The sequence below is a fragment of the Maniola jurtina genome, chromosome 18 (genome assembly GCF_905333055.1).
Source record: "Maniola jurtina chromosome 18, ilManJurt1.1, whole genome shotgun sequence".
NCBI lineage: Eukaryota > Metazoa > Arthropoda > Insecta > Lepidoptera > Nymphalidae > Maniola > Maniola jurtina.
Window position 1 is genome coordinate 631,239 of NC_060046.1, and position 17,220 is coordinate 648,458.

Genomic DNA, 17,220 nt, shown 5'->3' on the forward strand with positions numbered 1-17,220 from the left:
CTTACGACGTCCCCGGCGGGATCCCGGCAATGTTTTATAAGTGGACAATACAAACACTAGCGCACATTTAACATAATCTTAGACTTATCCCGAACATGTTTTGTGTGCCCGGGGCGTTTTATTGGAGGTAACGTCGTATATTTCCGTCTCTAAGTCTCTATAAACCATCCATAAACAAATTCCGTATGTATATTTTTTTCAGTTTGTAACACAAATAATGCTTTAGTAAGCTTTTTAGTGAATTTTGCTTAAAAAGTGACTTTGTAAAAGAAAACATCGTGGGGAACCTAAGTCTGATAATATTTCTTCATAATGTTTTAATGTTTTCAAAGGTATGTGCAGTCTGCCAATTCGCACTTAGACAGTGTGATGATCATCCCTCAGTTTCATAGAATAGAATATAATATATTATTTTTATTCAAAGAAACTTTTACACGAGCTTTTGAATCGTCAAAATAATTTATCACTTAGCAACAAGTGTAAATTAAAAATTTTCAACACCCCCGACAAGTGAAGGTTACAGTAACTAGAAAAGAGCTGATAACTTTTAAACGGCTGAACCAATTTTTTTGGATTATAGCTAAGAACACTCTCGATCAAGCCACCTTTTAAACAAAAAAAAGTAAATTAATATCGGTTGATTTGTTTAGGCGCTACGATGCCACAGACAGATACACAGATACACAGATACACAGATACACAGATACACAGATACACAGATACACAGACACACAGATACACAGATACACACCTCAAACTTATAACACCCCTCTTTTTGGGTCGGGGGTTAAAAAAGCCATAACAACAGCTGTTTAAATTATCATAATGTGTGTTAAAATCATCATCATCACTAACCGATAGACGACAAATGCTAAGTATAGGTCTCTCGTAAGGACTTCGCGCCGCCGCCGCCTGAACCCAGCGGCTCCCTGCGACTCATTTGATGTCGTTTTTCCACCTAGTGGGAGGTCTTCCAGCGCTGCTCTTTCCGGTGCGAGGTCGCTTTTCACTTTGAGCACCTTGGGACCACAACCAACGTCTTTCGATTTTTAAATTACCCTGCGTAACCAACTGAGTTATGATGGAGCTATATCACTGTGGTTCTCCTACAGATCTCCTCATTTCTGACTTTAGGGTACGGAACCCTACAACTAGTGCAGCAATGTGGTGAAGCTCAGTACGACTTCATTTCACCGACGAGCCGATTATTCTGCAGAGCAATATTTAGTCAGACCGTAACGGCCCGTTCACACATGGGAGTCCGTTTTACTGGTACGTTTTTAACGGATACGTCATAAATTTATGCTCTGTTCACACATAGACACCGTATAACGTTCAACGGATCCGTCATTACTGGATGCGATGTGTGAACAGAAAACTCGCAGTATACCGCCGCTATTCTACAAGGATGGATCTATCCGTTAAAATTCTACGTATCCGTATATTTCCGTTCCGTCCGTCCAGTATTCGATGACAAAACGGAATGTCATTTTTTTACGGAACGATATTTTTTATTGTATACAGAATACTGTGCCATGTGTGAAGTCGCTCATACAACTACATACGCCATCGACGAAAAAAAAACGTACACGATAAAACGGAACAGTAAAACGGAGACATGTGTGACGGCCCGTTCACACATGGGAGTCCGTTTTACTGGTCCGTTTTACTGGATACGTCATAAATTCATGCTCTGTTCACACATAGGCACCATACATACATACATACATACATACATACGCCATCGACGAAAAAAAAACGTACACGATAAAACGAAACAGTAAAACGGAGACATGTGTGAACCGGCCGTGAACCGGCCGTAACATGCCACTTTCATACCGCAAATATCAGCAAAGCGGCGTTCTGGGCGACCGAGAATTTGCATGATATATCTGCACACGCCTTAAATAATAATACATAATATTATATGACCTTATACTGGATTAAACCTATCTTAACATTTACAAAATTTCAAAAATATTCATTACCAATGATTTTCTAGGATAAAAAGTAGCCTGTCACTGCAAAACTTCCGTTGCTCCATTGCGGCGTGATTGAAGGAAAAACCAACAAACTATAAACAGTATGTTCGTTCGCATTTATAATATGGGTTGTGATACTTGAGAAATGATAACCATCACTGAACGCATCATTTAATCATAAATATACATAAAACACTAAACAATAAATACTAACAAAACGAAACATTACTTTTTGGCAAGCTTCTTCTTTAAAGATTCCGGCATATCGGCCGGTGGCGGCCGAGGCATGCCCGTGTACACCTTGAAGGCGTCATACACAAACCACTGCAGACCGGTCAGAGTCCCAATCATGATGATGCGAGCAACCAGACCCCTCCAGATACCAACCATGCCGACTTCACCTATGATGCTTCCGATAGTTGCGCTCGGATCCTTGTTCAGCTTCGAAACTATAGTATCAGCTGGATGCGACACTATCGCACAAAGCACCCCAGCTATATACCCAGCTGAAAACGTCACAATAAGCTGCTCGACCTTCGTGCACTGCTCTCGAGGCTTCGGCACAACATTCGCATACAAATACTCCAACGTCTTTTCAAAGGAAGAAAACTTCATCATGGTATAAGGGACTTGGCGCCCCCACAACGGCGTTAACCCTTTATAAAAAACTCCGAAACCTTCTGTGGCCAACATATGCGGCATGGCTTTCCTCATCTGTGACGTATACCCTGGAGTGGTCTGCATCCTTACTTTGGTAGCTTCGAATGGTGCTAGAAACACATCAGCAACAAGCTCTGCTGAGGCCGAAGCAGCTAAATACATGTAGGTTCTGTACAAATAAGCTGTTTCCTCGTCGACGAAAGTGCCGAATTTGTATTTGAAATACTCGTATCCGGCGAATTTCGCTGCGCCTTGAAAACTGTAGCCGATCAGAGTAGGCGCCCAGCCTTTGACTAAGTTTGCAGCGCCACCTTCTCTGTATGACACCCCGAACCCTTTGAAGATGGATTTGTATTTGGCCGGGTCTACTTGCAGCCTGCACTTGACCAAGTCCAGGGGAGTGACGAAGGTGTGCGTGGTGCCACAGGCCGCTGCACCGCCTGCAGCACACAGCTGAAAGTATTTGGTGCTGTACATCTCACATGAGTATTCCTCTTTCTTTCCCTTTGACATTTTATTCACAATACTTGCTTAAAAACTGTAAAATTACTATCTATAGTTTTTGTAGCCTGAGTGAAATAAGAAATAATAAAATTGGACAGCCGTTGATAGCCATGTTTTGAAATGTTTGTGATGAAATCTTGTGTCACTTATTTGTGACGGATCTAGAAAAAGAATATTCTCTACGCGTTATGTATCCTTCTTTTTGGTGATAATAACCGGATTCAATAAGTAAACGTACTATTCGAAGGAACCTTATACTTCGGTTCCGGTAAGAAGGTTTGGAATACTCTTCCGCAATCTGTGTTTCCTACCAATCACAATTCGGATATCTTTAAAACAAGAGTGAATAGCCATCATCTAGATAAACGCGTCCCATCTTAAACCACATCATCACTTTCCATCAGGTGTGATAGTGGTCAAGCCTTTAATGATTTTTTTTAAATAGGAAAGGAAAAGGCCAAATTACCGTTGATGATTTCCGTCGACGTTACTTTACTACGAGTAGCACAGTTGGTAGGTAATGGTAGGTAAGTAAAACATATATATTTAAAAACTTGTTTATTTGTTTAAATTAAAAATGTACCACTTCAACTTAGTTTCTAAGTTAAAACATTGTTATATAACGAACAATATAACTTTGTTAATAATAATAATCATTTGTATGCACATATTTACAAAATAAATCGAGTTCTATTGCATTGTTAAAAACCTTATATAATATAAAAAGTCTAAGAGGTAAAATATAACAAATTACATTTATATAAAATAGGGTTGCCACTTCTGTTTTCTATAACATCATACAAAAAGTTTAAAATTATGAAAATTGATAAAAAAAACAATATTATAAGGATATCTTTGTTTTAATTTTCAAATCGAGTCCAAATTCATTTTATTAAAGAAATATAGAAAATCTCTTCTGGGAACCTATACATATTTTAAAGGTTATGCCCTAATAAAACCAGAAAGTTGACAACCCTAATACAAAATAGGTAAGTAGATTCATAAGCCTTTTCTAGATTAGGTAATATTGCAAAAAGTGAAAAATAAATAATTTTCTTAAATAGTCACTATTTCAAACCTTATTCTAAACACTGGCACTTCGGAAGATGGCGGGAAAATTAGAAAAAAAAAACTAAAATATAATAAAAATATCGATTGTATTAATCGATATCCGATAAAATGGTCTAAAATGTCGATTGCCAACATGGAACCGATTCCGAAATGAGAATCGATAACTACCTACACTCTAAAGTTTATCACAGCTTAACGAACATACAGTTCAGAAACGAAAGTTTGCCTTTGTACATACAACATTTCACGTAGCCAATGCACAGTTTTATGCAGCATAAACAAAGTTATTGTTATCATGTTTGCAAGGCTTTTTAGGCTAGCTGCACTTTAGATGAGTTTTCGGACGAATTCGTACGAGCACGCACGAACAATCCCGACCTTTCAAGTCATCTATGGGAGCGCATAGGCTGGGTGACGGCGAGTTAGTCGTATTTACACCTAGTTTGTGCGCTCCGATAGTATTTGAACGGTCGGGATTCTTCGTGTGTGTTCGTATGTGTTCGCACGAGTCACATTCGTAAGAAAATGCATGCATCCTGCAGCTAGTCTTAGTTGCGCCTCACGTGCTTCAACTGCATGTAAAAAACGTCACCATGTACAAGAACATTAGTTGTACTTTTACAGAGTAGCTTAGTTAGTTAGCTTGCCTAGAAGTTGCCTTGAAGGTACCCATATTAAAATGGGAGGAGAAAACTGATGTCGTAAGGACGTTCCATATCTAGAATATAAGGCTACGTCCATTAAATGATTAAATGATTCATTTGTTTTTAAAATTGGTCTTTTACAAATTGTGCCGGGGGCCCTGAATTAAGTTTGCAAAACCTATACCTCAGGGTCCCCACTCTTCCTCCTCCGATATTCTAAAATTTTAAATCATTAACGTCGTGACGTAAGACTGCTTCTGAACTGTACGATGGCTAAGCTGTGTCATTATGCACTCAATCACCTCACACATAACTAATACTGCCGGCGAGATCGCCCGGGACTCGAACGAATCGAATGACGACCCCAGACACATTCGATATGCGATCATAATAACCTTCCCAAAAACTAAAATTTTTTTTTTTTTAATCAATTTTTAAAAATCAATTTGGCAGTCACTGGAGATTGTCTACAGATATGTAAACTTAAAACTATGAAATAACAGTGGTTTTTATTTTTGTAGGTAGTATCAAAAATTTAAATTTCATTATTTTTTTAAACTAAACCCATTAACATCCTTAGTACAGATTTTACATCTATCGAAACTCCGAGCACCATACAACAGGTCGATGACGCGATCTTGAAGTTTTACCCATCACAAAATTATTCAACGCGCCTAAAAAGTTTTAAATTAAACAGTCAAACTGTAGGTAGGCTAAAAGTGTGAATTTTAACCAATAGTGCACAGGACCACCAAAAAACAACGTTGCTCACCATAATTACTGAAAAATTCCGTAATCAATATTACAGTCGCATATCGAATAGTAACCATTCGCCATTTCGTCACATTAAAATCCAACATACAATAAGTAGTGAGACGAACCTACCAAGAAACTTAATAAAGTTAAATAATAATAATTAACATAATATTATGCAAACGAATGGCAGTGACTTACAAATTGACTTTCATTTTATTATGGCAGTGTTTTAATAAAACATGATCTTTGCATTCTATTTACAATTACATACACTCTATGCCAAGTATTTTTCATCCTTAACACTAATAAAATAACGTATTCCACATCCAATACTAATTGTTATCTGTATCAGATGCTGTTCCGACGTCCAAACCTCGTAAAATGTATAAAATATGTATTCATCATTTTAAAAACACGTGTGGAAAAAAAATCTACACATTTCTATATTTACGGGTCCGAACATTGGTTCAAATTGGACACCAATATCATAATATTAGATAGGTACCGATACTGAATTTGTTACTAATATTGGTTTATCACGTTATCAAACTGAATAAACAATTCGACTCTGAATTTTGATATCGATTCGAAGGCGATATCATTATCACTAGGCTTAGTACAAATTTGCATGTCTCGACGACTGTGATAAATGTCAAATTGTAAAAAAACACTAAAACGTCGAACTAAAACAGACTTTAACTAGATACCTTTTTAAGGTTCAAGTTTGTCCACTAACAGCAAGGAAAATCTATTAATGTTCATTGTTTGTCGAAATACTTTTCGATACTCGAAATCTATCGACGTTGTCGAAATGTGCAAAGTCGTACTAAGGGTACAGATTAAAAATCGATATTTAATTAAATATCGATTAAATAACAGTATCAGATCGAATATTTTGTTCACATTCACCGCAATAGGTTGGTCTCACTACATCTTCGTATATCAACGTTTGGGCGGAGCTATATGCACAGACACATACAACCTTAACGGAGCCGGTATATCTAAGTTGACATGCCTTCTATTCCTCTTCCCAACTGCTGGGACAACAAACCTTGCCTCTAATTCCAACTGCTTTTCTAAGACCTCCTTAGATTTTAAGTGTTTCCTAAGCCTTAAGGCCCATGTACCGTCTCGCTTGGACAGTATAAAGTTTCTATCTGGGTCCCCATAAGCTATTCTATAGTGTGGTCGCCCATCGCCTTCCGATGGCACGAGACGGAGTAAAGGTGCTCGCCCCCACGTCTGTCTGGGAGTTGCTGTGACAACTATTAGTTCTGCTTCTGGTTCTAAGATTGATCGACGACCTGGTGAAGAACAGGGATTTTAGAAAAAAATTTATCGTATAGGAACAATATGTAACACAAACAAAGAATAAGATATGGAAAGATAGATCTATAAGTCTACGTGTTACAAGCTAAGCAGTTGTAAAGCCTCTTCCAATTTTACAACACATCGTCATCTCAATCCATTGTCACCTATTGTTGAACACGGGTCTCCTTTCAAAACAAGTAGGCTTTAGTCTACCACTCTGGTCAAGTACGGATTGGTAGACTTCACACATTATAGCGGATTCTCAGGCTTGCCGGTTTCCTCACAATGTTTTCCTTCACCCTTCAAATGTGACGTTGTGTATTGTACGTTGATGACACTATGTCAGGAACTTTCTCACAAGTGCCAACAACGGCTGTACAAAGTTTCAACACAATTGGGTGGACAATGCGCGAATTATTAACCGAAAACACCGAAAAGAAAAAAAAAAGATACAAATACTACCCAAAACTTTAGACACCCTTTGTGCAACTTGTTTTTTTTTATTCAACTGACTTTACGGCTCTTGGGTAACTTGGTGGCAATGATAAATAGAGAATACAGATCTTCAAGGAAAATGGTTTTTTAAAAAGGCATTTCAATGAAACTTACGTCTACTACGTCGCCTGCGTCGTCTGACTAGAGTAGTTCCGTTTGCGTACACTATTCCTTCTTCAGGGGCCCTGCGTCTTCGTCCATTTATCTGCAACAATGTTCCATTTGGTAACCATCATAAAGTACGTAGGTATCATTTCAAAATTTAATAAATTTATTTTAGTATCTTGGGACCCCACATCTATCAGTTTTTACCCCCGACTTAATAAGAGGGGTGTTTTAAGTTTGACGTATGCATCTGTATATCTGTCTGTGGCATCGTAGCTCCTAAACTAATGAACCGATTTTAATTTAGTTTTTTTTTTTTTTTGTTTAAAAGGTGGCTTGATCAAGAGTGTTCTTAGTTATAATCCAAGAAAATCGTTTCAGCCGTTTGTAAATTATCAGCTCTTTTCTAGTTACTGTACCTACCTTCCTTCACTTGTCGGGGGTGTTATAAATTTTTAATTTACACTTGTTGAACTATGTGGACACCTCCTCCCATTGCTATTTCAGCTTCGCAAGCTATGTTGGTTACTCTGGTTCTACAGATCTCATTTCTGATTTGATCATGTAGAGGAACTACAAACATAGCCTTCTCCATCTCCCGCTAAGTGAGAGCGAGTGAGTGATACCTTGCAACTGAAGCATCCTTCTGTAGATATCAGCTCGTTCTTGCCACCAATCTTGTACTGGTCGCGGACCGGGAACACAGGGGCGTCTCCGATATCGTCCGGGGGTAACGCTCCGTCCAGCGCCGTCAGACAATGCCCGGCGCCGACAAGTTGGTAGCCAGTTGGACAACCGCATTGGAATGTGTCGCCGAAGGATGTACAGCCGAAGAGGCAGTTTGCTGTTGCACAACCACCAGCCAGCTGCAAAAACAGGTAAACCAAGATAAGTTGAGTAAAAAGAAAATATCTCAAAATTAATACCTACAAGTAGAATCAGGAATAATTTAAAAAAGTAATTTTGTTCTGATATGTAAGCTCAGAGAAACAACGAAAATTTTTCTAAAAAAAAATATAATTTCGATAGAAGACTTTCTCCTGAATTGAAAAAAAAAAACATTGTTGTGAAAAATCTACCTGAATAGAGAAAGCACATAATTTTGAGACTAAACATCACCTTTTGAGTTGCAGTTATGAACTTGATTTTTGAGTTGGAATTGTGAACTCAGTTCAGAGGGTAGGCTCCGATAATCCGGGGATATCATGCGAAGAAGCTATGACTACCCAATAAAGTGCTGAATATCCCTACTAAACCACGAGGGAGAGGACGACCACCAGCCACATGGTGGTCCAATGTAAAGAGCGACGTTAAAGTAATGAAATGACAAGCCAGACAAAATGTCCTAGCGCTTACGTACAAGGAGGCCCGACCTCAAATGAAATGGACAAGGGCGAGACAAAGAAAGAAATAATTGTGAATTCAGTTGTTAAGTTTGAGAGGAGGCTTTAAGGTTGCCCATACCTGCAAACACACAGCATGCCCAGCGTCCCAGCCGTAGCCAGCGGGACAGCCGCAGCGGTAGGCGCCGCCCACCGGGAAGCAGGGCGAGCCGCCGCACGGCCCGCCCGCGCACACGTCCATCGGCACGCACACACCACTAGAGGACCTCGTTGTACCTATAGGAAAACATAACTCAGAAGATTACTCAGTAAAAAGCCCTGAAAACTCACTAAAAGACTTGACGACATGGATACGACATCCTAGTAGCCGAACCTTGAGGACAGTCGCATCTGTATCCCCCGGCGTAGTTCCTGCAGGGCGCCTGGCAGCGGCCGTCTTCACACTCATCGCGGTCAAGGCAGCGCGTGCCCGTGATGTCGAGCCGGAAGCCTCGCGGACATACGCAGCGGTATGAGCCCAGCAGATTCACACACTTTCCAGGAGTCGGACATAGGCCTTCCTCGTGGCATTCGTTGATATCTGGTGGAAAATATATAGGGCTTAATCTTAATCAGGGTTCCAAGTGCTGAAATAGGTTTTTAAACCACTTTCTATCTATCTTATCTGCAACACAGTAATCTTTAGTCGTATACCTTGGGTTGCGGTTGACGCTCGCTTATAAAATTAGTACCTTATCAAATCTGAAATTCATATAGTTCCCACACCTGCAGTTCAATAAAATCGAGAACAGAATAGGCTTAAGATGACTGTGCTCTTAACACAAATCGTAAACGTTTTAACTTATCCAACGGAAAATTTAACCACAAATTGGTAAGCTGTTATGGTATCTACTGAGATTATTTTTGAAAAAATGCTCATGCAAATGTTCATGGACAGCGGTAAGCGCTCAACATCAGGTGACTAGCCTGCTCGTTTGCTTGCTATTAAAAAACGTTTATTTCTTAAATTGCCCCACACAATACATGTTATACCTAAGAGTTGGTTATCCCAGCGGTTTTCCACTTGAGCAATAAAGCCAAGATACCTCAAGTGGAGAAAGCGCTCGAGCTCGAGTATAGAAAGGGTCTAGAGTCGCTTACCAACACAAGCATCCCCGCGTTTCTCGTAGCCCTCTTGGCAGGAGCACTCAAAGGATCCCTCCGTGTTCGTACACGTTTGCTGGCATGTGTGCGTGCCGCGCTCACACTCGTCGACGTCTCTGCAGTTGGCGCCATCTTCATCCACCTAGCAAAACCAAAGTTGTTACTGAACTGAAACTTCTGCACCGCCGTTATAGCGAACTGTTTGTTAACAAAACGCAAATATTAGGTTTACGTTAAAAGTAGCAAACGTTGATTAATTAAAATGATGTCTGTTTTCAAATCTTAGATGGCCGACAATTTTTTTATGACCCGAGGTTTTGAGGGTGTTCGCAACATATAGAGGAAAGTCGCGTTTTTACTCCTATCTGTGCCAGGATAGACACGTTTGTGCGCTTGGCTGACCAAGGAATCCTCAACATACGTCTCCAGCACCACCTCTATAATGTTGATAGGTACCTCATATCCAGTCCTGCACAGACACTCGTACGAGCCCTCGGTGTTCTTGCAGAGATGCTCGCACGGGCTGCGGCGCGCGTTGCACTCGTCGATGTCGGCGCAGATGTCGCCCGCCGGCTTGAAGCCGCGACCGCAGACGCAACGGAAACTGTCAACAAATGCAAACATTATAATCAAGGTTAAAAACCATCGCGAGTGATATTCATTGTGTATACAAGGTGTAACCAGTACGCTAGCAAAAACGAAGACAGGTGTTTAGTATTGATGATTACTGATAAGGTACCACTAAAAATCGCATTTTTTTAAATCCTATATTTTTAAAAGTGCCCAATATATTACAAATAAAACATCTGACTGACGCTAGAGGTCAACGAACGTTACGTAAATAGGCCACTCGGGGTCAATGCCGCGTCGTAGGTGGGACATTGACCTGAGTTTTGCACGCTATACATTGCCGATTTGAAAAATACTAAAACTACAAAATAAGGCAAATTGGCATTAGATTGTGTTTAAGTAGTATAATAAATACATTACCCTACGTTTTTACTAGCGTTCTGGTTGCACCTTGTATAAATAACTGACGGTTGAATTCACATATTAGGCGGTGTAGGCCCGACTAGCTTTGAACCTGTCCGCAAGCCGGACGGACAGCTGTGAGGACACTGCCTGGACTGCGATGACGGTGCCAGGCAACGTCTGCAGAACCCGTCGGCAGATGTTCAAGAGCCACCTCCCTCACTAGGTTCGAAACTAGTCGGGTATAAACCGACTAATCACTTGAGTTCACGTTTTCGTTAAAATTACCTTTGAAGTACAGTACTTTTAGATTTTTTAAACGTACCTGCCAATGGTATTAATACACCGTCCCGGCGCACAAAGCCCCGGCATAGCAGCACATTCATCTATATCGCCGAATATGTCCGGGATCAATCCGTCTCCACCTCCTATACCTCCACCACCTCCAGCCCCACCACCGCCAGTACCGCCATGACCCCCGCCCATGTTATCCGAGATGAGGTTAGGACGGGAGCAGAGGTCCATGCGTTCAGGGGTCCCTGGCAGAGGACACAGTTCGCACTCAGGACCCCACGCTACGCCGAGAGTGCAGCAACATTGTGCTCTGAAAATACATGGGATTTATTTAAATCGCTTGTTTATTTAAGCACCTACTGAAAACTCAGCTGCTTAAGCCACATTAACACCCAACTCATTGTTATTAGTTTTCCACATAATTTAAAATCAATGTAGGATAGCCCAATCCAATAAACAATCTAGAAGCACCAACAATGTATAAAATGTGGCGCAGTGACATCACAGAGATACTACACCACAAGTAGCTATCAGAACTCTTATATTCAGGCCTGAAAGGTATAGAAATACATCATCATCATCATCAGCCGGTGGACGTCCACTGTTGAACATAGGCCTTCCTTGAAGAGTGCCACCACACCCGGTCCTCAGTCTTCCTCATCCAGCCACTTCCCACCAGCCTCTTTATATCGTCGGTCCATCGTGCTGGAGAACGTCCCACATTACGCTTGCTTATACATGGTCTCCGCTCTTCTTTCTTCAACTTTTCTTTTTCTTCTGGCTCCAACGGCCATCGCCTCTACGACAGGCATGGCCTGCTCCCTGCTGCCACTTCTTTAGCTTCACAAGCTTTAGCTAGTACCTAGTAATACTCACTTGGTAACTTGTGTAGGTGGAGTGGGTGTCGATGCAAGTGACCTCGGCCAAGGTTCCGGTACGCATCTCCCTGACACAAGGGATCTGTGACACATTCCCGTCCGGCGATCTGAGAAGAACAAGAAGAAGCTATAGCAAAGGCGACAAACGTCACCCCTCCCACACCATGCAACTTGTAACTGAACTAACGGGGTCCTAAGAAACTCTACCCTATTTTCCCTTCGGATCTTTCTAAAGATTACATTTTAAAACAATTTCTTTAAAGTGGCACGTGTATCGTATAGCGGTAGGACCCCTTGTAATGTTGTGTCCATAATAAACCAAGAACTTTTAGAGCGTCGGAAATAATGAGTTCATCAGACTTAAACGACTTTACGGAGTTCAAGTATTGAAAATGTGTGATTGCGTAAAATGTCTCTCGAGCGTTCGGTCCGGCAAGACTATTGCCAGTGCGTACTTAGTTCGAGTATTGAAAGTGTGTTGTTTGTGTATGAATATTTATTTAGCATTTGGTATGGTGAGACAAGTGCTAGTTCGAGAATTAAAATGTGTGTTCCGCATAGGAACGCATTAAAATATGAAAGGATCATGAGACTGCTCTTACAAGACAACACTTCATATAGAGCCCTACTTATTAGACGTGTGTGTGTGAGTGTGCTTCTTCCTTAGGAAAGGAAGAAGTTGTGTGCGGCATCATTCACTCTAGTTGGCGTAAAAAGGGTTTAGAGTGAATGATGGTACGTAGCTCCACCACGCCACGTACGGTGAGCTTCTGCCTTCCCTTGGTATCCCATCGTCATACTGGGACCCTCGATAAATCAAGAGATCAATATGGCACATAAAATACCAATGAACAGTAGCTCCCCCCCCACACACGTCATCATCCAAATAAACAGCGCAGCGTATGCAAGCATACTTTAGGAAGTGGTGCGTGCCACTTATGATCCCACGTTGCAGCCGAAGCTGAAATAGCATTTTTATAGTGGTGCCCTCCCACTACAGACCTGTAATAGGTTTCAAGGACGGGTCAGACTCACTGCGGGAATATCCACAGGCCTTAACCCAACCTTCAGTATATATGCATTAGCGTAATTTTGTATGGGTATGTTATTAATATTGGGTAACCACCACAAGGCGGTTAAGTATTCCAACAAATGTCAGAATACAAACAGAACAGCAGCATTACCTGCCCTCTGTGGTCAGTCTGTTATTAAAGCTCATTAGAATCATCTCAGCAAAGGATTCACAAAGCGCCTAAGACACTAGGGCTCTCCTTAGTTAGGATTGACAAAGCATCAAAGGCACCAGGGTTCTCCCTCGCATAAGTTTCTTCCAACGCGCTCTGTCATATGTCAGATAGTTAGTTAATATCACCGAAAGCCATCTCAAGCAAAGATCACCGAACATCCGGAGGACACGCGGTTCTCCCCGCCTGAGCAGCCACGTCGTCAACAGTTCAAACATAAATCGCTTTTAGACCTTAGGAGGTATCGCCCCTATATAACAAATATATCTGTGTAATTAAAGTGGTCCCTTCTATTCGAGTGTTTGCTTAGAATGTTTCTCTCCAAACACCAACTTGGTCCGAGTCTCAACTCAGTATTCTTTAATATAAACTTTATGTATCGCCCCAGTACAGAATTTAAACAAACTAATTATCTCCGCGCATTACGACGTCCGCGCAGGCACCGCCCGCCGACGCAAATGCACGCGGTCCCGCTGTGCGGGTTCACGTTCTGATTTCGACTCTGCTCCGGGCGTTACGACGCCCGCGCACACATCGCTCGCCAACGCAATTCGGCCGCGGTCGATCGCGTCTCTGCATCACCGACGTGCGAAACGGTGTTTGCCTCTTTTCGAAAATTCAAAAATTAATTTTATGTTTGTATGTGTAAGTACATCTCTACAAGTATTCACGGACCTGATTTTGATAAAATTGAAGTAAAAATTTTAACACATTTTTTTTTTTTTTTTTTTTTTTTTTTTTTAATATTATTTTGGTAACACTTTGGTGTAAAATGTAGGGTCGTTACATTCAACCCCCTAAATTCTATGAAGAATGCGAAAAGAATACGTTCTATGAAGCATGCTGAATAGAATTTACACTAGAAAATACAATTCCTGTTTACTTTGCGCTTTCAATGGTCAACCCCCCGATCTTATGATTCTATGACAGTTGAATTTACCTAAGATATTTTTATACCCGTATCCAAAAGCGATCCATGCTTGATACTTAGTTTGACTATTTATTGAATTTACATAATATATCATTTGTTCTACACACTTCCCTTTCATAACTTACTACTTTATCCTCACTTCTTTGTCATATCATTCATCGTCAATCAACATACATAATATTTATTCACACATTCATTTGACAACATCCTGATAATACTCTCATAACATTCTCTCGTTTCTAAACATTATTACATATTTAATCACAATACGTCCGTATTCCCCACTATCCCCTTTTAATTTCCTAAGCGTCAATTCAATAATTCTTGATTTCCCCTAGTTAAGGTGTCTAGTACTCCATCTATCAATGTTTCCGTTTTTAAGCTATCTATTCATTTATTACATCTTAAATTTTCACAAACTCTGATTTTATGACTTCATGATCTAAAACTTATTAAAATTTCACGTTATAGCATGTGTTATGCTATAACATGATTTCCCTATAATTCCTCTTAAAATCCACGTCTCCATCACCTATTATCCATCATCGATCAATATATTTAATTCTTTCGCTTCAACAAACTAACTTTCTGTCTTTCGCTCTGTCCACCTTTTATCTATCGTCTTTCACTTCATCAAACCTTCTTTCTTTCGCTCTGTTCACCTTACATCTATTATTTGTCTTTTGCTCCTTATTCTCTGACATTTACTCCGTCAATAATCAAACATACCATCTCTTATACCCTTTACGCATATATGCTTTAAAACAGGGTACTTGTACACTAGCTACCACTCATAATCACGACACACAACCAACTACCACAACCCCCTGTCAATTAGACAGTTACTACATTCTTACTACCTTCTCTTCAATCATCTTTCCCCCACAACCCCCTGATAACAAGTCGTTTAAGTCTTTATGAACTCAAAATTTCCTTGCTCTTTCCATTTCACGAGCAACAAATTGTAGGCTTTCGCCTACTTTACCCTACTCTATTTAGCCGTTATGACCAATCCTGGTCACGGCACCAAATTGTAACTGAACTAACGGGGTCCTAAGAAACTCTACCCTATTTTCCCTTCGGATCTTTCTAAAGATTACATTTTAAAACAATTTCTTTAAAGTGGCACGTGTATCGTATAGCGGTAGGACCCCTTGTAATGTTGTGTCCATAATAAACCAAGAACTTTTAGAGCGTCGGAAATAATGAGTTCATCAGACTTAAACGACTTTACGGAGTTCAAGTATTGAAAATGTGTGATTGCGTAAAATGTCTCTCGAGCGTTCGGTCCGGCAAGACTATTGCCAGTGCGTACTTAGTTCGAGTATTGAAAGTGTGTTGTTTGTGTATGAATATTTATTTAGCATTTGGTATGGTGAGACAAGTGCTAGTTCGAGAATTAAAATGTGTGTTCCGCATAGGAACGCATTAAAATATGAAAGGATCATGAGACTGCTCTTACAAGACAACACTTCATATAGAGCCCTACTTATTAGACGTGTGTGTGTGAGTGTGCTTCTTCCTTAGGAAAGGAAGAAGTTGTGTGCGGCATCATTCACTCTAGTTGGCGTAAAAAGGGTTTAGAGTGAATGATGGTACGTAGCTCCACCACGCCACGTACGGTGAGCTTCTGCCTTCCCTTGGTATCCCATCGTCATACTGGGACCCTCGATAAATCAAGAGATCAATATGGCACATAAAATACCAATGAACAGTAGCTCCCCCCCCACACACGTCATCATCCAAATAAACAGCGCAGCGTATGCAAGCATACTTTAGGAAGTGGTGCGTGCCACTTATGATCCCACGTTGCAGCCGAAGCTGAAATAGCATTTTTATAGTGGTGCCCTCCCACTACAGACCTGTAATAGGTTTCAAGGACGGGTCAGACTCACTGCGGGAATATCCACAGGCCTTAACCCAACCTTCAGTATATATGCATTAGCGTAATTTTGTATGGGTATGTTATTAATATTGGGTAACCACCACAAGGCGGTTAAGTATTCCAACAAATGTCAGAATACAAACAGAACAGCAGCATTACCTGCCCTCTGTGGTCAGTCTGTTATTAAAGCTCATTAGAATCATCTCAGCAAAGGATTCACAAAGCGCCTAAGACACTAGGGCTCTCCTTAGTTAGGATTGACAAAGCATCAAAGGCACCAGGGTTCTCCCTCGCATAAGTTTCTTCCAACGCGCTCTGTCATATGTCAGATAGTTAGTTAATATCACCGAAAGCCATCTCAAGCAAAGATCACCGAACATCCGGAGGACACGCGGTTCTCCCCGCCTGAGCAGCCACGTCGTCAACAGTTCAAACATAAATCGCTTTTAGACCTTAGGAGGTATCGCCCCTATATAACAAATATATCTGTGTAATTAAAGTGGTCCCTTCTATTCGAGTGTTTGCTTAGAATGTTTCTCTCCAAACACCAACTTGGTCCGAGTCTCAACTCAGTATTCTTTAATATAAACTTTATGTATCGCCCCAGTACAGAATTTAAACAAACTAATTATCTCCGCGCATTACGACGTCCGCGCAGGCACCGCCCGCCGACGCAAATGCACGCGGTCCCGCTGTGCGGGTTCACGTTCTGATTTCGACTCTGCTCCGGGCGTTACGACGCCCGCGCACACATCGCTCGCCAACGCAATTCGGCCGCGGTCGATCGCGTCTCTGCATCACCGACGTGCGAAACGGTGTTTGCCTCTTTTCGAAAATTCAAAAATTAATTTTATGTTTGTATGTGTAAGTACATCTCTACAAGTATTCACGGACCTGATTTTGATAAAATTGAAGTAAAAATTTTAACAATTTTTTTTTTTTTTTTTTTTTTTTTTTTTTTAATATTATTTTGGTAACACTTTGGTGTAAAATGTAGGGTCG

At 40.7% G+C, this 17,220-nt stretch overlaps 2 protein-coding genes across 2 annotated transcripts in view; both read right to left on the reverse strand.

Moving 5' to 3' along the window:
- Positions 1–2,133: 2,133 nt before the first annotated feature.
- Positions 2,134–3,260, reverse strand: LOC123874580 (phosphate carrier protein, mitochondrial-like). The gene has a single exon (XM_045920054.1). The coding sequence runs from the start codon at positions 3,153–3,155 to the stop codon at positions 2,208–2,210; it is 948 nt and encodes a 315-aa protein (XP_045776010.1). The 5' UTR covers positions 3,156–3,260; the 3' UTR covers positions 2,134–2,207.
- Positions 3,261–5,382: 2,122 nt separating this feature from the next.
- LOC123874578 (fibrillin-2-like) overlaps positions 5,383–17,220 on the reverse strand; it is a 48,381-nt gene continuing 36,543 nt past the window's right edge. The window contains exons 44-52 of the mRNA XM_045920052.1: positions 12,157–12,265; positions 11,312–11,590; positions 10,471–10,618; positions 10,012–10,156; positions 9,245–9,451; positions 8,993–9,147; positions 8,155–8,394; positions 7,538–7,628; positions 5,383–6,921 (exon numbers count right to left, since the gene is read on the reverse strand). Of these exons, the coding sequence (XP_045776008.1) occupies positions 6,560–6,921; positions 7,538–7,628; positions 8,155–8,394; positions 8,993–9,147; positions 9,245–9,451; positions 10,012–10,156; positions 10,471–10,618; positions 11,312–11,590; positions 12,157–12,265 (1,736 nt within the window). The 3' untranslated portion in view covers positions 5,383–6,559. The remainder of the gene's footprint in view (positions 6,922–7,537; positions 7,629–8,154; positions 8,395–8,992; positions 9,148–9,244; positions 9,452–10,011; positions 10,157–10,470; positions 10,619–11,311; positions 11,591–12,156; positions 12,266–17,220) is intronic.

Bases quoted from the DNA above. Each gene is read 5' to 3' on its own strand.
- LOC123874580 (XM_045920054.1), bottom strand. From the start codon at position 3,155: ATGTCAAAGGGAAAGAAAGAGGAATACTCATGTGAGATGTACAGCACC.